Here is a 21,475-nt window from a genome sequence, read left to right as displayed (position 1 = left end):
CAGCACCACATTTCAAATATATATGAGTATATTATATAACAAAAAATCGAATAAATAAATAAATAGTACCATAAATACATGTCAAATTGTAAAATTTTAAGTAACAAAAGTTATAACTCCATGCTTATATTCAAAAATAGATTTAATGAGTCAATAATGAAATAATAACCAAATTGCATCATTAATATTCAAGTCATAATTAAGTACTAAAACTAAAAGCTTTGGTTTGATATTAAATTCTGATTAAATTAGTAAAAAAGGACGGATTCATTTTCATTTCTAAATTTTTTTTTAATTATCATTAATTAATGAAAAGTCATTATAGATCGCTTTTATGTTTGCTAGTTCTATTTGTTACTCGAGGTGGTACACTTTCTGTCAGTTCTTTTCCATTTGTTTCAATTGGTAATAGCATACATGCTACTGCCGCAGAGAGAGCAGCAATTGTATATATAGTGATGGCTAAAGACAACGAGCTTTTAAGTAATACCTGAAAAAAATAAGAATATTTGCTTTTTTACTGCTATTTACAAAATAAAAATAAAAGACGAAAGAAATAATTCATCAAATCCTATGTTAGGATTTCCAAGACTTTTTGTATTCCTAAATAATTCACAAACCTGAGCTACATATGGCGTCACCATAGCTCCAAGTCTTGCCATAGCAGAACAAGAGCCAACTCCAACTGCTCTTAGTGAAGTTGGGTAAACTTCCGGGGTGTAGACATAAGCAGCTTGAAATACTCCTGCTATAATACCTCTTGCGAAGAACAACATCACAGTCAAGAATGATCGTCTAAAGAAAAAATAATACATTGACTATATTCTTATGGAATTTGAATGGCTTTGTTTTACTACATAACCTTAATACAATGCTACAAATTGAAGCACCCTTTGAAATTTGCTCACCTAGTGGTACAAATCATCAATATACTACAACAGACGGCATAAATAATGAATTGCACTGCCATTGTTCTCTTTCTTCCAAATCTTTCTATTATGAATATTGTTATAAAAATTCCTGTAAAAAAATTGATAAGTTCATAATAGTTATTCTGATCATCGATAGTACCTGGAAATTCTGCCAATGTGGTCCACAAAAGATCCATATAGTCAGTTGTTTGAAGTTGTTTACATTCTGCTGCACATGTTTCAAACTTTAACTGATTGGTTGGTTCAGAAGAGCATAAAGAATTTGATGCTTCAAAAAGTTGTGTCGTCATTAGAACAAGTCCATAGTAACAAAATGCACAAGCCATCCTAGGAAATCATATTGGCCTATATTTCATTTCAAAAACGTTTAAATAAATAAAACCTATATTATAGGTATCATTCAAACATTTCTATTGAAAAAGCTGCAGCACTGGACAAAAAGTAATGAGACTTAATTTGTTTTTTAAAAACATATGCTGTTTATATATTTCAAGACATTGGATAAAAAGCGTAGGGTTTATTTTGTTCAATGAAATTATTCGGTTATGAAAAATCTTGGTATCAAAATTTCAGTATCTTAAGTGAAAGCATAAAACAATTCAAGATGAAATACTGCATTCTTATCCATTACATATTCATCACTTTGAGAAAAAATGACCAAATGCATTGTATTTGCAGATGGGCTTCCAACTTTTCTATTTCCCTATTTTGAAATCAATAAACACTTGAGGAAATTTTTTTGAGCGATAGAAATATAATAAAAGTGTTTTTTTAACAAAACAATGCAATTTCTAACCTAAAAGTTAAATGCCATGAAATTAGTGAAATTTTTTGGTAATTCCAAACCTTGTTTTCTCTGACCAAACTATGAAATCAATATAAACATCAATATTTATAGTTGCCTCTTCACTTTATGCCTTTTGTAAGATTTTATTTATTTAAATCGATAATTATATTAAAATACGAAATGTCTTACCATATAAACCATAACAACAGTGATGTTCTCCTGAGAACAGGAACCAACAAATCTCTAAACCGACCTCTATGTGAAGGTGCATTAAATGCATCATCTACAACCAATCTTCCTAATAACATTGGTTTTCCATTGTCTTTAGCGATTTTCTCTAGAGTTTCTAAAGCTTTATCAGTTTGTCCACTTGCCACATGATATCTAGCAGATTCAGGTAACCACTAAAAAACATTCCATGAACCAATACTATAAGTGCTTTCCATTTCTAAAGAATAAACATTAAATAAATCAAGTAAAAATAACTTACTGGACAAATGAGAGCAAACAATAGTAGAGGAATAGTGGACAAAGCAAGTAACCATTTCCAACCTAAAGTTGGCATCACAATTAGAGCAAGTACCACTTCAAAGCATGCACCTAATGCCCAGAAGCACTGGAATTTCAAAATAATGGTTTTTCAAATTTTTATACAACTCAATACACAACACAACTCACATCAAGCAAAACAACACATTTAGCTCTCTGTTTTGTAGGTAAAAATTCAGCATACAGGGTAACTCTATAAAACAAAAAACAAACACAAAAAAGGGAAGTGTGAATTTAACTTATTATAAAATTCCTAACTTTTTCACTTACGATTGAGGGGTACAACCAACAGCAAAGCCAACAAGACCTCTGAGAAATAGTATCCATGTAAAGCTAGGTGCCAGTGAACTAAGAATACCATAATAAAATAGTAATACAGCACATAGGGATAAGGCCTAAAAATATTAAGGTATAGACTATTGTATTACTAAATTATCTGATGAACTAACATGCTTTCTTCCATATCTATCACTGAGATTTCCCCAAAAAGTCGAAGACAGCATCATTCCTAAAAAGACTACAGTTGTAGTTAGAGCTTGTTGATATCTGAAATACCATTTATCGATTAGATGATGAGATCAATTTGCACATATTCTTTCTCACCTAGTTATATGCCAGTCACAATGAAGAGATGGCGATAATATAGATAAAATTGTCATTTCCATGCTATCGGCCATCCAGCATAAGCCCGTCCATAAAGATAACTTGACTTGGAACCAACCAAAACCCAAAGCGTTAACTGCCTGAGTAATGGTAAATGTATCTGAAAACATTATTTATTTGTATTTCGTAAATTATATAGCTGTTCATAGTGAATATTCTTTATTATTCATTCTTTCAATAATTTATTCAATATTGACAAAAAAGGTTAAGTAATACAATTACCATCTGGTACGACAGATACTGAAGCCATTTCTATTTCCTGTGGAATTTGGCATTCTGGGTCTACTAAAACAGTATTTCTAGATATATTAGATTTATTTTCTGCATCTATATCTTGGTATCCTTTAGATCTAAGTAACCCCATTTTGTTCGAATAATAATAATAGAATTTAATAAGTGAAATCAAGTCAAATAAAATTTTTAAACACGAAAATGAGTATTTAATCTTTATTTCTAATTAATGAGTATTATTAATAAATATCAAGTTTTGTTTTCAAAACTTTCTCCCAATTTTGAGGTTACATATTACATGTCACATAAATAACAGTGGTGCCATAAGCATGGACAAAAAAATTGAACTATTTAATTTTTGAGCGTTCATCTCTGAACAGATGGCGCTATCATTTCGTCGGTAATATTCGAATTTTGAACCGGGAATGGTCTCAAACGAAAAAAAAGTTGAAATCACTGATGACGAAATCGTGGTCAAATTCAAGAATGTTCGGCCGTTCGGCAATACGATAACTGCCGAACGAAAAGAACTAGAAACTTGATATTTGAAGGATATATTCACATTCTGAATGCCGTGGTTATGAATAGGTTCGTTAATGTACACAACCCAACAAGGTGTTCCCTAAATATAGCCATTTCGCAATTGGAAGATAAATGAACGAGCGCTCAAAACCTCCAAGCTTCACTTCAGTGGTTTCCGATTTTTTTTTGTGTAAATACCAGTTTGTCACTTTCAAAATATAGTTTGAATTGGGGAGGTTTTTTGTTTCAGATAAATTTTAATTATAAAGTTGAAATTTATTGTAATAATGATTCGAAGGAAGCATTCAGGAGATTTTTGTAAGATCTTTGTAAATGTAAATGTAAAATATATTTCTTTTCAACATTTATTTTTAGTTTCTATTTTGGATCAAGAGGAATATGTTTGGGCAATGAGAACTTCTGCTTATGAAGAGCAAACATTAGAAGAAACGAGTCTTGATGATACTATGACTGAAGGTGGTTCACTTTTGCAAGAAAGGTGCGATCAGGATCTAGTGCTCGTGTATAAAACAACTATTTTGTCCTCCTTTGTACCCGATGAAATTATTTTGAATGTGAACGATTATACTTCGAAAACATTCGATGCATGCATTTTATGTGGAGATGTATCAGGTATTGGAAAAAAAAATTGTACAAAACCAAATATTACGCTGTTGGGTTTTGTACCTATACGATGATCCGAAAATGCCCCTATTGGTTGATTATTTCAAATGAATGATGGCGAGAAATAATCCAACCAATAGTGGCATTTTCGGATCATCGTATCGTCAGAAATCGTGACTATGAATGGGAAGCTTAATTCTTTTTTTTTAGGGTTTACAGAACTGTGCGAAAAATACAATCAGATTGGTAGCGGTGGACCTACTAGATTAACTGATATGTTGACTAATTTCATAGGAGCTATGGTACAAGAAATAATGTCGCATGGAGGAGATGTTATTAAATTTTCAGGAGATGCTTTCCTAGCGTTATGGAAATGTGAAGAATTCTCAAGACGCGATTATATTCAAGAAGCTATTAACTGTGCCTTAGTAATTCAGAAAGGCCATAATAACTTTATGACAGATGTGGGAGTTACTCTTAGAGGTATTTAATAGATTTTGACCTCAATCTATAACTTTTAGGGTTGAATAAGTTGATTTTTCAAGGTGTTTAGTTCTTCCAGAATGTCGCTGTATCGCGAACCATAGAATAAAATTGATATATTCTATGTTGCGAATGAAATAACTGTTTTCCGCTAAAGTAACAGTAGTCGAGAGTTGTGATTTCATGACCTGTGATTTTATCAAAGAATTAACAGTCTTTTTTAATCACTACCACAACTGGTTCTCGATTTTTTAAATTCTGGTAGCAAAAATAGTATAATAATTGAAAATTCGGAACATTTCATTGACAGGTCATGAGGGGCTATCGGGGCTTAGCATTTTTTCATGATAGAGGGAAAAGATTATCTTTAATTAACTGATGATCTTTACTCATGAAGTAACTAACGATCATTAAGTTAAGAACTAACAGAAAACCGTTAGTTCGACAAATGTAATAATCTAATTTATGTTTTTTTGAAGGTAATGATTTTTCATATGCTTCCCTAAGAACAATACTGAAATGCAGGCGTATCAAATAATCATTAATTTATTTGATGAATTGTTACTTTCAGTTAAGTTGGCAATATCATCAGGTGCAGTATTGTTTTCTTTGATCGGGGATTCCCTGTTATCGCATTACATAGAAGTAGGTCAACCCATTTTGGATACTAAAGATATCTTGGAGATATGTCACGCTGGGGATATAATAGTATCCGAAAAAACATATGCCTTTGTTGATGCGTCTTCTTACCTAGCAGAGAAAGTTCTCGAAGGAAAGTTTTTCCGGGTACGTAGGTATTATTGTTACGAGCTTAAGAAATATCCTATACTGAAATATTGGTAGATTCTTGGAGTAGGAGAAAGTTGGAGACAAGTTCAAAAATATATGAATAAAAGAGTTCTGGTGCACGCTAATGGTAAGTAAAATACACATATATATTAAGTCTGAGATACCTAAAACCAATTGATTAAAAATCTTGTTGATAACTCTTACAACTTTTAGTTCCTGAAGATAATGACTCAGGAAGCTCGTCATCTAGCAAAGGTTCAAATATTATTAAAGAGCAGTCAGCTGAATTCTCTCGTAAGTTCTTGAAGTTTTTCAACTCTTATAAAATATAGATATAAGTTCTGAATTATCATAATAATAGCGCTAGTAACACAACGAATCAGCAAAGATGTTTCACGTCAAATAGGGAGAATAATCTTCCCGTTTCAAAAGTGTCCGTTGGGCGTTTAACTGACCCAAATTGGTGGGACAAGTGCAGCTAGAGGATAAATTTCATAGGAAACGACAAAAATACAAGTACAAATTATAGAGATAAAGCAAGAAGTAAGGTTGAAAGTGTGTTCGTCTTTTTGGGTCCCTTTGGCTATACTAGCGCTATTGTGGAGAATTTCTGAACCATTATTTAACCTTTTCCGCTGGACTCTTTCTCAACAATTTTACCTTAAGCAGCAGAAAATTCATAAGATATTCACAACGGTTTCGTCTGCTGAATACGGCCATGTAATGATTTCTAAAATAAAATTATTTAATCTAATTCTAATGTTCATCGAGTGAAAAACAATAATTACTGATTTCTATGACCACCACACCATTTTCAATTTTTGGGGTTATATTTTTGAATTTTCATTGTTTCTACACATAAAATCTTAGAAAAAGTTTTTAAATAGATATCTAAGAAATGTTCCTTCTTAGAAATTTAAGGAAAAATAATGTAGCCCTTTTTAAATATTCTTATATCATAAAAACCTTCAAGAACGCTTCGGTAGAAGATGTTCCCTCTGTTTCTTCTTCATCTATAAAAAAGACATTTAAATCTTCAAATATTGAGTTTGAAGAAGGTCACACATGTTTTAAAACACAATGTCCCATTTGTAAACTGAATTCAAAGCCCACTATTTCTACACTGTATGTCAATAAAACGACTGGTCTCTTTATGTGTCCAAAATGTAAACATAGTGGTGAGTGGGATTTTCTGCTAACTTATCTAACTAGAAATGGAAAAAAACCGCCTAATCTTAAATGGGAAGAAGTACTTGGAAATTCTTTGAAAATAGAAGAATCAGTTAAATCTCTTCAACAGTCGACAATTCCGATAGGTGCATTAGACCAAAACGCTCTACATAAACTCCTGAAAAAGTTAAAACTTCCAGTTGTAGACAAAATTGCATTAGAATCCCTCAAGCTAAGAGTTGATGGAAAATTGAGTGAAATTTATTTTCCTCTTCAAAATGCTGATGGTGAAGTTGTAGGATATAAAATTATTGGAAACGGGATAACTACTTTTCCAGATACTAAATGTGGAGGACTTTTAAAAGGAACTCCTACAAAAGCTACAGATGTTGCAGTATTAGTTGGAAACCTTGCAGATTTTTTAATTTTATCTACTTCTAATATTAATGCAACTACAATTTGCTCTCCTAACGGTATCAAAAGTTTACCTCAGTATGTTTTACCAACTTTAGAGAAATATAAAAAGATAGTGTTATGGTTAGGTTCAGATACTCAAGCTTGGGATACTGCACGGAGGTTTGGCAAGAAGTTAGGTGAAAAGAGATGCTATTGTGTACGCCCTAATAATTCAAAAGCAGCTTTACCTCATTTAGATAAAGCTCAAGACTTCATATCATTGATAAATAATGCTCAACGTTTATGGCATAAATCAATAACAACCTTTGCTTCACTTAGACAGGATGTTTTATCTGATCTTCAAAATATGGATCAAGTAGAGGGTATCAAATGGCAAAGATTTCCTTCGCTCAATAAAATTCTTAAAGGCCACCGTATGGGGGAGATGACTGTGTTAACAGGACCAACTGGAAGTGGTAAAACAACATTTATCAGTGAATATTCTCTTGATTTAGCATTGCAAGGTGTAAGTACATTATGGGGTAGTTTTGAAATTAGAAATGCCAGATTAGCAAGAACGATGATGCAACAAATGGTTGGAATGCCATTAGAAAAAAATTTGCATTTATTTGAAACATGGGCAGATGAATTTGAAAAGTTGCCCCTGTACTATATGACATTTCATGGTCAACAAAGTATAAAAGTTGTGATGGAGGCAGTTGAGCATGCTGCTTATGTTCACGACATTAGCCATGTTATAATAGACAATCTACAATTTATGATGGGTGTTACAGAAGAATCTAAACATATGGATAGATATTGGAAACAGGATGCTATAGTGGCAGCTTTTAGGACTTTTGCGTCAAGAAAAAATTGTCATGTGACACTCGTTATTCATCCTAGAAAAGAAAGGGTAGATGAAGAGTTGACCACAAGCTCTATATTTGGTGGAGCTAAAGCCTCTCAAGAAGCAGATAATGTACTCCTCATTCAGGATAAAAGACTTACAGGTCCTCGTGGTAAAAAGTATCTTCAAGTTGCCAAAAATAGATATAGTGGAGACTTGGGTGTTATGGCTCTTGATTTTGATAAAGACTCTTTGAGTTATGCACCTAAAAAGAAGAAGAAGTCGGAAGTATCTCCCGAACACTCAGCTTCCGAACAAGTAAAACGGGATATACTTTTGGAATAAACCATTGAATATTAAATCAACTGCAATTTGTGATATTTTTTAACAGATATTGATCTGATGTATATTTGTAAATAAATACTTAATATAATTTTCATATGATTTGATTGCATATAATGTATATGAAAGAACTTTGATATATTCCAAAAAACAGATAGTATTTAAATTTTATATAATATATCCAATATTAAAATGGGATTAACTTGAAAAATGTATCAGGACATAGTCCTAACGTAAGTCGAAGAAAAATTCAAATAAGTCGGATAACGTTAAGGAAAGTGCCATTTTCATTTCTGTTTGGCTATGGGTGCTATCTATAAAGAGGAAATTTTCTAATTCATGTACTTTTAGGAAACTCGTAGTTTTGTTTTGAATAAATTTGTGTTTTTTCACACAGTACTAGTCTTATATTTGTTTTTTTCTCAGAACATAGAATTATTTATTCTAAGGGTTTTTCTTTTAGAGCGCACAAAAGACAAATTCTGTTCTCAGAAAAACTTCACCATTAAAATTATAATTTTGTTTTCTATTTTTCTTATAGTTATAGTAACAGAGTAATCGTCATTTCCATTTGAAAATAATCAATTTCCGAAATAATGAAAATCAATAGAAAATGTGACAATAAAAAGAAGTGAAATGTCAACAGAATCTATGATAACTGGCACTTATTTGAATTTCAAAATAAACAAAATACTGCCAGTGAATTCAATTGTGTACGAATTTGTCTTGGATTTTCCAGACAAAAATTTTCGTATAAGTGACAATAGCATCAGTCAAATGAAAAAGTCACAAAACCAAAGCATGGATACAGCCAGTAATTGTGAAGCTTACATGTCTAGGTTATTTCGTAAAGAAAAATCTTCATTTTCAACATCAGGAATTAAGACGACTACAAACAATATGAAACCAAAATCAAGTGTTAATAAATATTCAAAGACGAAGCCTCCTCCTGGCAGATCTCAGAATATAAATTCTGCTAAAGGTTGCACTGCTTGTATACCTGAAGGAAATATAAATATGCACAAGGAAATATATGTAGAGAATGCAGGTGTTGAAATACCTATTAAATCCAAACCTAGATCAAGATCCAATGCGGCAGGTGACAGAGAGCCCTGGGGAAGATTATTGCAAACTACAAATAATGAAAATCCTTCAAAATTCAGCAGTTTTGATCCATTGAGGACGCTTCATTTTTTAGCAAGGGAACTACAATTTAAGTTACAAACTGATCTACCCGAAGACAATAATTTACAACAAATTATAATGGATATGCAACATGCGCTTACTAGAGTTCCTCCTGAGATAGCATCTGCAATTAAACTACAACATTCCTCTGATGCCATTCCAATTAGAAAATCCTCCAGTTCCAACTCTGTTCTTCAGGCTAAAAGGGCTGAGGAAGAAATTCGAAAACCAAAAATGAACAGAAGTTGTCAAACTGTTCAGAAATATGAAGATGCGGAAATAATTCAAAAAATTATGGAAGGAAGTACTAAGAAACTTGAGTCAAGTTGTAGGCAAATGGAGATGCTTTGTGGGAGATTGAAAAGTGAGAAGGAGGATTTGGAAGAGCAATTGAAGACAGAAAGAGAGAATGTGAAATTTTTGAAGAAGAGGGTAGGTGATTTAGAAATACAGACCGACCAGCTAGTATCAGTAACCATTCAAAGGTAAGTTATCATTGAATTAATTTTTTTTTTCAACAATATGTTACAATTTCTTCAAGTACAGATTTTAATTCAAAAATTATTAGGTTAGAAGAAGAGAAGAATGAGCTGCAGCTTCAAGTTAACAAACTGACGGATGTAGTTGACTCCCAATCTGTCCATACAAGCTATGAACTTAAGACTGTAACACAAGAATTGAAGCAAGTACAATTGAAAGCAGAACAAGAGTGTACTAAATTGAAACACCAGCTGGCACTGGCTAATATGGAAAAAGAAAAATATATAGCAATTCTCACTGTTAGAGATAAGCAGATAAGTGAGATTCGGTCTGAAATGTCTCAACTTCAGGATGTAGTCAACGAACAGTTGATGGATATACATAATAATGCCTTAACTGAGTTGCCCAGTTCTAATTCACTAGAAACTGAAAACGCCTGGGTGATGAAAGAAAAAGAGAATAATGAAAGTGAAAATCAATCGAATCTTTCATTAGCTACCAGTGAAAATCCTATGTTTACCCAAAAAGATTTTAAATCATTTCAGGATTTGCCTTCTGGTGAACCAACAACATTATCAGAAGGGCAATTCAAACGGAGTAATGACAATAATCAAAGTACATTAAAAAATAAACAGTCTATTCGAAATATGTTTGAAGAACTGAAGAAGCAGGCATTTGCAGTTACTTCTGTGACCAGTAGCAAATCGTGAAATTCCTTTGTGAAAGAGTGACAAAAAATTTTAATTGTGATTGTTGAAAATGTTTTTATTTTTTTAGATGAATTGAACAAATTGTATGTTTATATTTGTATGTGAGTATCTTTTTTTTACGAAATTATCAAGAAATGGTAGCGTTTATGCCATTATATTTTATCTGAAGAATTTGTTTTCATATGCATTCCTGAATATTGGAAATTTTATGTAGTTTTTTATACAATTAAAAATAAAATTTTCAAAAATATCGAAAACCAATTATTTTTTAATTATATTGTTGAAATTATTTATTTACATATTCTAAATTTGAGTTGAAAAAAGCTGTACTCCTAAGGAAGCAATTTGAATAAAGGAATTCGATTGTAAGGCATAGCCCATCATCAAATACATTCCTACTAAATGTTTTCTTTTCAGTAATACATTTTCATAATTGTGACTATAAGGAAAAATTTCTAATGAGTTCGTTTCAGTGAGGCCTGTTGTTAACGAAGCCGTTAATAATGCAGAGAAACTCTATGACAATTTGAAAAAATTTATCATCCCTCCTGTAATGCAAAGGATTGAATTAAATGAACCTTTAGAATATTTGACAGAATTGAGACAAGTGACTGTACTCATGATCAATATTGTGCCCCATTCTATGACGTTTGACTCTCTTATAAGCCTTGTCAAGAGAATCTACAGAATCATCACAATGTGAGGCTCTTCCGAGTATACATTCACATTATTTTATCATTTTCGTAATTGAAAGCTTCAAAAAGTGAAAATTTCCAGTCATATTCAAAAATTCAGTGGATGCATCAATAAAGTATCATACTTTGATAAAGATCTTATGTGTGTTATTATCTTCGGACTAAGAGGACTGAAAAAAGATTTAGAGTGCCGTAATGCTTTAAGGTGCGCAGGATTGATTTATGAAGATCTCTATGTCTTATCAAAAGTTAAAAATGTCTCAATTGGTATTTCTACAGGTTTGTTAATGTCAACTTACATTTCTAGAAGATACTACAATTTTTTTTCAGGGAAGACATATTGCGGAGTCTTTGGACATACCTTAAGAAGGGAGTACACAGTTATAGGCCTGACTGTTAATAAAGCTGCTAGGCTCATGGTGGCTTATCCTGATAAAGTGACATGTTGTAATGAAACTTTCATAAATTGCAAAATGAGAGAATCTTACTTCGAACAACAGAAATTTATACATCTCAAGGGCATAAAAAATCCAGGACCTGTATATGAATTTAAATATGCAATTTTGTGAGTTCTATTCACCTTTTATTGCTCTGAATATTTAAAACCATTTTTTTCAAATTTGGCTCGATAACAAGAATACATAATATTATACTCTGACTAATTTCTGAAACTGTCACTTTTAAATAGGAATTTGTTGCTTTTCTACAATTTATAAATAGATTAAAATGTTTTATTGCTTTATTAATTTTTTATTGTTTATGTTTCTTGCACTGAGGAAACTTTTCTATTATTATTTCAGTGATGCAAGTAAAATATTGACTGTTCCAACATATCCAATATTAGGTAGAAGCGAAGAATTACACCTTTATAAAAGACTATTGAAAATTTTCTTAGAATCGTGCAACTCTGATGGGAAATCTGAAAGATTAATCAAAATGATTTTAATAGAAGGTGAAGCAAAATTAGGGAAAACCCGATTAGTGGAAGAATTTATGTATATCACTCCCCCTGATCTCTCTTTTCAAGTAATTTCAGCAGAAAATGCAACACATGTAAGTCACATTTTTCATTGTTACTAGTCTAAGTGATAACTTTGTTTTGCTGAATTATTTGTGTGAAATTACTTTTTTGTAGAATCCTTACAATGTTCTTAAGCAAATGTTTTTTGTGCCTATGGGAATTGCTCCAAAAGCTCCTAAACATTTGAAACTGGAAACATTCAAATCGTACTTGGCTGATTTTGAGCAGAAAAATTACCTTTGCTCATTGAATGAAGTGTTTGAGATAAATTTTCCAATGTCTGAATACTACCTTAATTCGACTGAAGAAGACAAAGTGATATATGTTGGTGTGGTACTGCAGTATCTAGCATTTATAGTAAGGTGTAATCTTATTTATTTTTTTCGTTTCGTATTCAATATATTTACTTTGAGGTATTCAAATGGCCTCAAATTTTTGTTATTGAGAAAATGATGATAATGGATGATGTGACATGGCAAGTACTTCAGCAAATTTTGAAGGTCAGGAATATATTCATGGTTGGATCAATGCGACCTCATAAGAAGAGTAAATCTGAAACACGAAGATGGGTTTTCAAATCCAAGAGAGTGACATATTTGAGATTGCAACCGTTAGACAAAATGTATCAAGCTGCACTTGCTTGCCAGATGATCGAAGTTGAGGCAATTCCACCAGAATTAGAAAAGTATGCAATGTTTGGCTACAGGCAGGCCTAACCAAAGAAGGTGGAGGTTTTGAATAATAAAACAAATAGTCACATTAAAATGGAGTAATTCAAAAGCTATAATACACATATATTCATTTGTTATCCGTTTGCTTGTTTTTTAACTGGTTTTTAACAAGTGGTGGAATTCATCAAAATTGAACATTTCATTGAAAATCGCCTATGTAAAATATGCATAATGTCAAGTTGAAAAATCATTAATGAAATAAACCATGTGTTATTTTCAAGAGAACTTCACAGGCACTTTCAAAGCAATCTTCAATTTTTTCTATCATGTTAAATTTTTATTTATGTTGAAATTATGACTTCTACCTTCTGTGGGGTTGTCCATTAATCACGTGATCTTTTTTTAGCATTTTTCAACCCCCCCTCCCCCATTGGTGATACGTAGTGAGGTTTAAGACCACCCCCCCTCCCCCTTCTCAACATCACGTGTATTTTTAGTACCTACAACGAATCTTAAAATTTTCTGAATATTATCTTAATTTAAATACAGGTATAAACTATAATCTTATTTTATTCTGAAATTAAGGACCATAATAAAAATGTCTACACCAGGTTGCAAGTTTTTTTTGATTGCCATAACAATAATAATAAACAAAGAGTGTAATCATAGGAAAAAAATGTATTGTACTAGTACATGAATATATTTAATGTAGTCAAGGTCATTACACGCCGCGCCGTTCCGCTTAATATTTGTTTAAAAATCGCGCGTTTGACGAAAAAATAAATACACGTGATATCTTACTACACCCTCCCTCCCCCTAGTGATATTTTCGTGATTTTTATCAAACCCCTCCCCCCCCTTTCAAGCCTCACGTGATTAATGGACAACCCCTGTTGAAAAAAGACTCTGAAAACTTCATAACTTAAATCGAAGTAGACATAGAAAAGTTTGTGTTGGGCCTTCCTGTATAGTTCTAGTATTCATAATCCCCATTGATTCTGATTGAATCTTGATTTGAAGTGCGATACAGTCAAAGAGCAATGGAAACCCTGGTTGGATAAAGAATTTTTTAATATGCTTACAACAGGCAGAGGCTATTATTACAAAACCTATGACCTATAGGCAAGTATATGATAATGGCCTAGTTGTCCCGCCTTTGTACATGATGATGAGGTGAGAAAAGGCAAAATACCAAAGTATTGTTGCTGATTTTTTTGTTCGTAGACTGACCGATAATCAGTTAATGGTTTGGAAGAGAATTATGGAGGAACAAACTGAGGAAAATAATCTTGGTGATCCTTGGTTTAAATTTGTCGATAGTTGCAGGGTGAGTTCACTTGGAAATATGTAAAGTCCTCTTTCCTTTTATTGCATTGTATTATCACAAAAATAATCATTATTTTCTTATATAACAAGACAAAACTTAGGGGATTTAGGGTCCTGTCAGCAGATGGCTTTTAAAAATGTTTTCGGTTCGTCTACATGATAAACGATCTCCTGGGGACTGGGTTATTAGAACAATAGATCTAGCCAATCAACTGAAATCCCAATTTTAATCTTAATTTGTTGAAATTTTTTTGTTTTTTTCACTTGAAATTTCAAATAAATGTACAGGGTGGGCAAATAAGAGATAATATCTTGTTGATATCCTCAATCAACAAGATATTATCTCTCAGACGAGATCTAATTTGCTCAAAAATTTTGAGGCAAACTGAAGTAACAGGCATTTCAATCAGTAAGATTCCTCCCTTTCCCCTACCCTTATTTGATGTCGTAAAATAGAAAGTGACAATTCAAAAAGATAGAGAATTTTCCAAGGATTACAGTGATGATATTTTTTCTTCAACTTTATATGAAACATTTTCGAGTGAATTTCTTTTTTCTACTCGACGATAGCTATTAAGCCCCCTAGCGGTAGAGGTATGAACTTCAAAACAATTTCCAGTGCGTTTTCTTGTACACTTTAGTGGTAAGAATTTTTACCGCAAGTCTCTACGATGAGTGGATCCTGAGATATAGCCGCTTACCTCGCTTATTTGCCCACCCTGTACATTCAACTTAAAATTTCTCTGATTGGGCAATGGCAGATGAGCAATCATGCCTAGGCTAATGTGATCGAAACTCATTCTAGCTGCAATATGTATAGATTTTGGTTAATCTATACTCTATTTTGAAGGAAATAAATTGAATTGCATTATATTACAAATATTGTTCAATACTGTAAGAAATCTTATTGGCTACTGTTATTTCTTTTAATCTTTTCTAGGACGAGTTTACTGACATCAGAATAAGAGAGGAAATTAAGAAACTGTTCGATTGCCACCAGGAAGTGAAGGCGTGTATTACAACTCAAGGTTTTCTAAATTTTGACAAACACCAAGAACAGACTGAAGAGGTGTACGTTATCAAAACATTCGATTCTCTATTATACTCTGAACAACTTGTGGTTAAGTGTGGATCTGTACTCGGTTGGCAATTTCCTCGCACTATGTTAGAATATGTGGTTGGACCCTCATTTAGCAAGAGAGGAAAAGCTGAAGGTATCCGTAAATTTTCAATTATTTGCCTCGTAACAAATTAATTATCTTTGATAGCTGTACAAAGACTATTCGAACACAGGATTTTTGCATGCTCTAGGGGGGATTTCACAGAAGCGGGTGACAATATGCTTATAAGATCTAGAGAACAAATAGAGTATGAAAATAGAGTTGAATGCTACTGTCAAGGATTGGATATCCCAGGTTTGGTGTGCTATATTCTCAGACATATAGTACAGATGATATATCTGCTTTTAACTTCAAGTTGACACATTCACATTTTTAAAAAATACCTATACCTATACTTACAGACTGCTGTATTGATTTGCCCAAATATGCCTCTTGTGGTTATTTGCATTTCATATCGAACAATTTCCTCGAAGCTACATACAATTTATTGCCTGAAGTACAAAAAAATGAATTTCACCTGAGAGCAGCGAGATATTTGGAGAAGAATACAAGAAAGTGCAGATCATGCGGTAATGGTTTCTTCGAGCAATTTACTGGAAAAATTGAAAAAGTAATGAATTTTTCACTTCTCAACTGAGTACATAAACAAATTATTCATTGACAAGGCAGTTGAGTTGAAATCAGTATTTGATTTTCAGGCATTGAGATTTAGAAAATCCAGAAAATCATCTATGTCGAAGTCATCCTTTGAAGATGATCACAATTCATCATACTCTTATCATTCTGACATAGGATCACATGCACAGTTATCCGAAGTATTGTCTGAAATCAGTTCTACTAACGAATGTATGTATATTTAAGTTGCTGACAAGGATCTGATGGCAGAGACAAAAACAAATCTAATCATTAAGAATAAAACAATTCTTTTACAGATATCTCTGCCTTGGGCATTATTAACCCTAAACGTCTATATGAGATGAAGGAACAAGCCTCACTTACTAGAACTTTTTCAATGTATGACTTTTCCAGCTGTCAGTGTAAACTAATATTGAATTTCATGTATGGTGAAGTTTCAAAACATTATAGATTTGCAGGTAATAAATCTACCTAAATAATTTTCTCGACACGTTTTTGCCAACTGAAATGAAACTTCAACTTTCAAAGTACCGACAATTTGAAGGGTGTTCTTGTTACTGTGTACATTCTTTTTCCGCATCCCAAAGCTCTGAAAGGCGCGACAATGTATAAAATTCATCACCAACGATATATAATCCTAGAAAACCAAATAATGTTTCAGGGCAGTACGATCAAATGGTGAAAGCATTATTTGCCTATTCAAAAAGTTGCTTGAACCTGGAGAACACCCCTGAGGTCTTTAATGTATTGAATATAGCCGAAGAACATCTTAGAGTACGTATGTTTTGTAGAATCTTGAATACTCTCAGTACTTGTCTCTTCAACAACTTATAGACTCGAGGTATTGGTGATGATGAACCCCCTTGGAAGCTACGTTTGTTGGAGGGAAAAGTTTTCGCGTTACGTGGGAAGGCCCTACATCAAACTAGTCAAATTGAAGCGGCAGAACAATATTTTTTGAAAGCATTAGCGAAATACGGTATGTAGAATTTTTTCACCTGATATTACTGCTGGACCTTGTATTGTCATTTTTGCAAGTTCATCTGCTTGTTCATTATCCTTATTTTGGGAATGCGGTGTTTTTATCCTAGAGCTACTGCGAGAATCATCAGTAAGGCCTTTCAGTGGTCCCTGTTTTATGCACCTCCACGTTTCCAAAGTGCAGTGTGGTACCTCTACCGATAAATGCCAAAATTTGCGGTGCCGTTATCCCGAGTATTGCACAGCTTGTGGCGTAATATCTACTCGCCAAAGAGTCACGCAACCAACATGGAGAAATTTTAATTGCACCAAGCATACTGTATTTCCTAACATGTACGGGAAGAAGAGTTTTCAACTCTTCACAAACCATTCTATCTACTGTGTGTTGGTACTTCTTTAGTTTTTATCCACTTTATACAGTGATCTAATAATATGTAGATACGAAAACAAGGAAAAAGATTTTGGCATGCAAACAATTTTTCAATTCCGGAAAAGTACCTCCCCGAGCGGGACTCGAACTCGCAACCTCCGAATAACTAGTCCAGTGCTCCACCAACCGCTCCTTATAATATGTAGATAGTGCATAGGAAAGAGACAGAAATTGACTGTAACTGCAAGATGTGAGTGAGATGCATGTTGTTGGTATCAACTGACCGGAGTCACAACATGGCTCTTCATATTGAACTAATTATTACTATTTTGTCGTTGGTGAAATTCTAACTTCTTGTATTCTCTCATCCATGCTCCTCACCTTTCTTCTTTAACTATACAGGGTGGCCATTTGAAAACGAAACAGACGAGATTACAGACGAAATAAAGTTTTTCGATAGAAATGCTCGGACAGGTCGATTTTTGTTTCGAGGGGGACAACTTAAGATGTAGGTTACGGACGCATAGCGCTTCAACCCTTGCTACTACAACCCTCACCCCCAAATTTTGAATAGGGAAGATGGGGTGAGTGATACCTCATTTGGAAGGTATTTTTATACTGATTTCAGCACAGTAATTTTTTTTTCATTTTATGCATTAGTTCTCGAAATATTCTTAACTAAGTATTTGAAAATGAAGTGGTGTTTTCATGGCACTTGTAGTGTTCGACATTTTGAGCTTCAAAACAACCATGACTGTGGCTTCCTTCCTAACTAACTAACGCATGAATATTTCGAGAACTAATGCATAAAATGAAAAAACAATTACTGTGCTGAAATCAGTATAAAAATACCTTTAAATTGAGGTATCACTCACCCCATCTTCCCTATTCAAAAATTGGGGGTGGGGGTTGTAGCAGCAAGGGTTGAAGCGCTATGCGTCCGTAACCTACATCTTAAGTTGTCCCCCTCGAAACAGAAATCGACCTGTCCGAGCATTTCTATCGAAAAACTTTATTTCGTCTGTAATCTCGTCTGTTTCGTTTTCAAATGGCCACCCTGTATAATAAAGATGCATATATGTGCGTCTATTAAAACGTTGTTCACATGATTTATACGAGTGTTTAAACTGATAAATGTGATATATTTCAAATTTAACAATATCAATTGAATTTCTCAACATCGATTACATATCTTCTAAGCTATTAATTGTCTTTGACCTAGGTGCTCCGTTTCCTAAGTCAAATCTAGCAAGGTACATAAAAACTTATACTATGAAACTGAAACAGAAGTTTTCGTTGTACATATGGCCAGATACTTTGCAACAACAAATGAAACTTTATGAATCAGAATATTTCAACGATGTGGCTGAATGTCTGCATTGGATGACACAATTGTTCTTGGTGAATACTTACGATGCATGCAATTTTAAAACATTTAAAAATGTTTACTGATTTTAGGAGCAGGAAGAAACGAAAAAAGTTGAACTTTCCGCTGTTTGGGGTCTTCATTGTGCGCTCAAAGCCAATTACGAATTTGCAATGATTTGCCAGAGCTTCACCGATATGGTAACGGTGGCACAGAGAAATTGTAATTCTTTCTACTGTCTAGCGCTAGAAATTCATTCTTTGCGTTATTGCCACAAGAAAGTTTCTGACATTGAAGCCGACGATTTGAAATATGTGGCTGAATTGTACCAAGCTATCAGAAGTTTAAGGTATTTAGATGTTATTTACTTTATTTTTTCTACAAGGTGCTCGTAGAATTACAATGAGATTGCTAAGAGTACTATTGGGAGACAGAAAACGTAACGCTGCGTTAGTACCACCATTGTTTCTCTTTAAGTCATCCAATTGCAAGTTATTTAGATCACCTAATACTTTATCTTTTCAAAACGTTCTTGAATTAGGAGAAAGTTAGTTGTATTGTATCTTTATTATTCCCCACAGAAGAATTAAGTCCTTTCGTCATAGGTGATCACGAAAAATTTGATAAATTTCAATCCTATTCTTGGTAAAGTTGTTCAATATCCCAGAAATCGTTCACCAAATTTTTATTAATTCCTGTTTTTTCGAACTACTAAGATTTGCCATTTCAGATGTTCTCGTTCTGAGCTGGAGAAAGCCATCTACATTGGTTACATAGCTCTGAGACTTGCGATATCTGTGAATCATTCGAAATTGATTCTGAAGGTGATTCCTCGTCTAGTATTGTCGTTGATGTTGAAATCGTATCTACAAGAAGCATGTGCATTGCTCACCGAACTAGACTTTTATTCAAGCGAATCAGATTGCAATAGCATCCAGTCTGGTGAGAAAAGTTCCATTTTTCTAAGTTAGCACTTCAATGAAAAACATTCAATTGTTAGGTAGGTTATCATTTCATGTGGTTTGTTTGAGATTTCAAATGGAGACAGGCTATACTTTTATACCGTATAAGGATAGTGAGAAGTTCTGCTATGCCGTCAATTTGCAACTTGCATCCTTAAGGGATCCCATTGCAAGAATCGAATTCGTCAGTTTAATGTGGTTGTGGTAAGCAAAAATCATATATTTTAATTATTAATAAATGGAATGTTTGGGATCAAAATATCCTAAGCCACATTCAAGCTTACACCCAGACTCATATAGCCCTCGCACTAACCCAATACCATCAACAGAGTCAATAGATCAGACAGCACACCAAACTGTTACTTTTGGGTTGTGGTCTTTGGTGAAGCTCTAGAGAGTTGTCAATTGGCCAGTGGAAGCAATTTTGCTTATTTATGCATCCGAAGACATAGGAGTGAGCACATAATCGCAGTAGGAGGAGTTTGTTGGAAGATCTGCTGAAATCAGGCTTTGCAATTTCTGCAACAGATTGCGTGTTGTGACCTATTCAGTTTTTGCCGACCATGCTAAGGGAAGGATAGGTTCAGTCCTTCTGTCTGTGAACACGATAACTCCCAAACAAAAATAGCTAAAAACTTGAAATTTTCAAGGTAGGTTCGGATTTCCAATGCCCAGGTTGAGTTTGAAAATGGGCAAAATTGGAAGTATTGTTTTCCTGTTTATTTCAGAATTACTGATTCGATGTAGAAAAAATTTGCCTTTAGATGTAGAATGACGATTTCAAAGCTTGTGCAAAATTTCATGTTGATCGTGTAACCGAAATTAATTTGTAATTTGACTTTTTTTAGGAATTGCAGAAACCAACGCTGGGAGTATACATCAAAGTGGAAGGATCATATAGAAGGATATGTGGATATACTATTCAAAACGAATTATGGTGCACCGTATTCTGTTATGTATATTTTAGAGGGCTACCTCTTGAGCCTAGTTCAATCCAAGAATAATCAAAATATGACAGCACACAAGTCACTCGATAAAATGATTTGCAAATTATTCAAATTTCTAGAGCATTCATCCAAGTTTTCGAGAGTTATTGTCCCAAGGTACTGAATTTCATAATGCTGATGCTTTTTCATAGTGATTTTTTTTAGGCTGAAACATTTCCAAGCCTATTATGAGTACATTAAAGGCAGGGAAGAGAAAGCACAGAAAATGTTGGATAAATCTCTGATATATGCAGCAAGATATGAGAATGCATTAGAGTTGGTTCACATCAACCATTCCAAATTGGTAAATTTATTGTTTTGAACAATTTCGGTTATTAAAAAAAGTTATTTTAGGCATGGAGTGATCAGTTGAGTAAATCGGCTAGAGAGAAATGGCTTAGCCATTGTGACGATGATAACCTTTTAGATCACCAAAAATTAGAAGGAGACAATGATAAAATATTTAGTTTCACTTTACCTAAACCCATTTATTATTAAAACACTTTTCCTAATGAATCATGTTAGAAAATAATATTTGTGTACAACGGTAAAATGCATTAGCAGTCATGAGATATTGCAAAATGCAATTTAGCTTTCCTAACTTGATAACAGTTACAAAATTATATTATT

The 21,475-nt window shown here is 33.3% G+C and overlaps 4 protein-coding genes across 7 annotated transcripts; 3 read left to right on the top strand and 1 right to left on the bottom strand.

Moving 5' to 3' along the window:
* Nucleotides 1-260: 260 nt before the first annotated feature.
* Nucleotides 261-3,479, bottom strand: LOC123688917 (synaptic vesicle 2-related protein). Its single transcript, XM_045627670.1, has 11 exons — nucleotides 3,154-3,479; nucleotides 2,872-3,031; nucleotides 2,718-2,814; nucleotides 2,539-2,663; nucleotides 2,398-2,461; nucleotides 2,210-2,335; nucleotides 1,909-2,123; nucleotides 1,072-1,259; nucleotides 909-1,020; nucleotides 621-795; nucleotides 261-490 (listed from the first exon to the last, which is right to left on the bottom strand). Exons 1-11 carry the CDS (start codon nucleotides 3,293-3,295, stop codon nucleotides 320-322), a joined length of 1,575 nt encoding a protein of 524 aa, XP_045483626.1. The 5' UTR covers nucleotides 3,296-3,479; the 3' UTR covers nucleotides 261-319.
* Nucleotides 3,480-3,848: 369 nt separating this feature from the next.
* On the top strand, nucleotides 3,849-21,361 carry LOC123688913 (adenylate cyclase type 10-like). Of its 4 annotated transcripts, XM_045627663.1 has the most exons (28): nucleotides 3,849-4,002; nucleotides 4,060-4,317; nucleotides 4,519-4,791; nucleotides 5,363-5,577; nucleotides 5,635-5,707; nucleotides 5,794-5,874; nucleotides 11,184-11,409; nucleotides 11,488-11,684; nucleotides 11,736-11,970; nucleotides 12,206-12,458; nucleotides 12,541-12,783; nucleotides 12,840-13,111; nucleotides 14,118-14,270; nucleotides 14,322-14,424; nucleotides 15,364-15,637; nucleotides 15,692-15,838; nucleotides 15,946-16,154; nucleotides 16,243-16,390; nucleotides 16,477-16,638; nucleotides 16,842-16,954; nucleotides 17,015-17,159; nucleotides 18,754-18,932; nucleotides 18,990-19,246; nucleotides 19,628-19,839; nucleotides 19,898-20,063; nucleotides 20,708-20,962; nucleotides 21,011-21,149; nucleotides 21,200-21,361. In XM_045627663.1, exons 1-28 carry the CDS (start codon nucleotides 3,972-3,974, stop codon nucleotides 21,341-21,343), a joined length of 5,163 nt encoding a protein of 1,720 aa, XP_045483619.1. In that variant the 5' UTR covers nucleotides 3,849-3,971; the 3' UTR covers nucleotides 21,344-21,361. The 4 variants fall into 4 exon arrangements, with proteins under 4 accessions (XP_045483619.1, XP_045483620.1, XP_045483621.1 ...); XM_045627664.1 differs by lacking the exon at nucleotides 15,692-15,838; XM_045627665.1 differs by lacking the exons at nucleotides 11,184-11,409; nucleotides 11,488-11,684.
* LOC123688915 (mitochondrial DNA helicase) lies at nucleotides 5,909-8,426 on the top strand. Its single transcript, XM_045627668.1, has one exon. It carries the CDS (start codon nucleotides 6,479-6,481, stop codon nucleotides 8,336-8,338), a length of 1,860 nt encoding a protein of 619 aa, XP_045483624.1. The 5' UTR covers nucleotides 5,909-6,478; the 3' UTR covers nucleotides 8,339-8,426.
* LOC123688916 (myosin-1-like) lies at nucleotides 8,928-10,971 on the top strand. The gene is made up of 2 exons (XM_045627669.1): nucleotides 8,928-10,005; nucleotides 10,089-10,971. The coding sequence occupies exons 1-2, from the start codon at nucleotides 8,972-8,974 to the stop codon at nucleotides 10,708-10,710; spliced, it is 1,656 nt and encodes a 551-aa protein (XP_045483625.1). The 5' UTR covers nucleotides 8,928-8,971; the 3' UTR covers nucleotides 10,711-10,971.
* Nucleotides 21,362-21,475: the final 114 nt, after the last annotated feature.

Source organism: Harmonia axyridis, chromosome 1 (assembly GCF_914767665.1).
Source record: "Harmonia axyridis chromosome 1, icHarAxyr1.1, whole genome shotgun sequence".
NCBI lineage: Eukaryota > Metazoa > Arthropoda > Insecta > Coleoptera > Coccinellidae > Harmonia > Harmonia axyridis.
This window is presented reverse-complemented; position numbering and strand designations above follow the sequence as displayed.

Excerpts from the sequence above, each read along its gene's own strand:
- LOC123688916 (XM_045627669.1), top strand. The coding sequence starts at position 8,972 with ATGTCAACAGAATCTATGATAACTGGCACTTATTTGAATTTCAAAATA. Across the intron at positions 10,006-10,088 it reads GTATCAGTAACCATTCAAAG|GTTAGAAGAAGAGAAGAATG; the intron begins GTAAGTTATCAT and ends AAAAATTATTAG.
- LOC123688915 (XM_045627668.1), top strand. The coding sequence starts at position 6,479 with ATGTTCCTTCTTAGAAATTTAAGGAAAAATAATGTAGCCCTTTTTAAA.
- LOC123688913 (XM_045627663.1), top strand. The coding sequence starts at position 3,972 with ATGATTCGAAGGAAGCATTCAGGAGATTTTT. Across the intron at positions 11,971-12,205 it reads GAATTTAAATATGCAATTTT|TGATGCAAGTAAAATATTGA; the intron begins GTGAGTTCTATT and ends TTATTATTTCAG. Across the intron at positions 14,425-15,363 it reads AATTTGTCGATAGTTGCAGG|GACGAGTTTACTGACATCAG; the intron begins GTGAGTTCACTT and ends AATCTTTTCTAG.
- LOC123688917 (XM_045627670.1), bottom strand. The coding sequence starts at position 3,295 with ATGGGGTTACTTAGATCTAAAGGATACCAAGATATAGATGCAGAAAAT. Across the intron at positions 3,032-3,153 it reads AGTATCTGTCGTACCAGATG|ATACATTTACCATTACTCAG; the intron begins GTAATTGTATTA and ends TAATGTTTTCAG. Across the intron at positions 2,336-2,397 it reads AATGTGTTGTTTTGCTTGAT|TGCTTCTGGGCATTAGGTGC; the intron begins GTGAGTTGTGTT and ends TTGAAATTCCAG.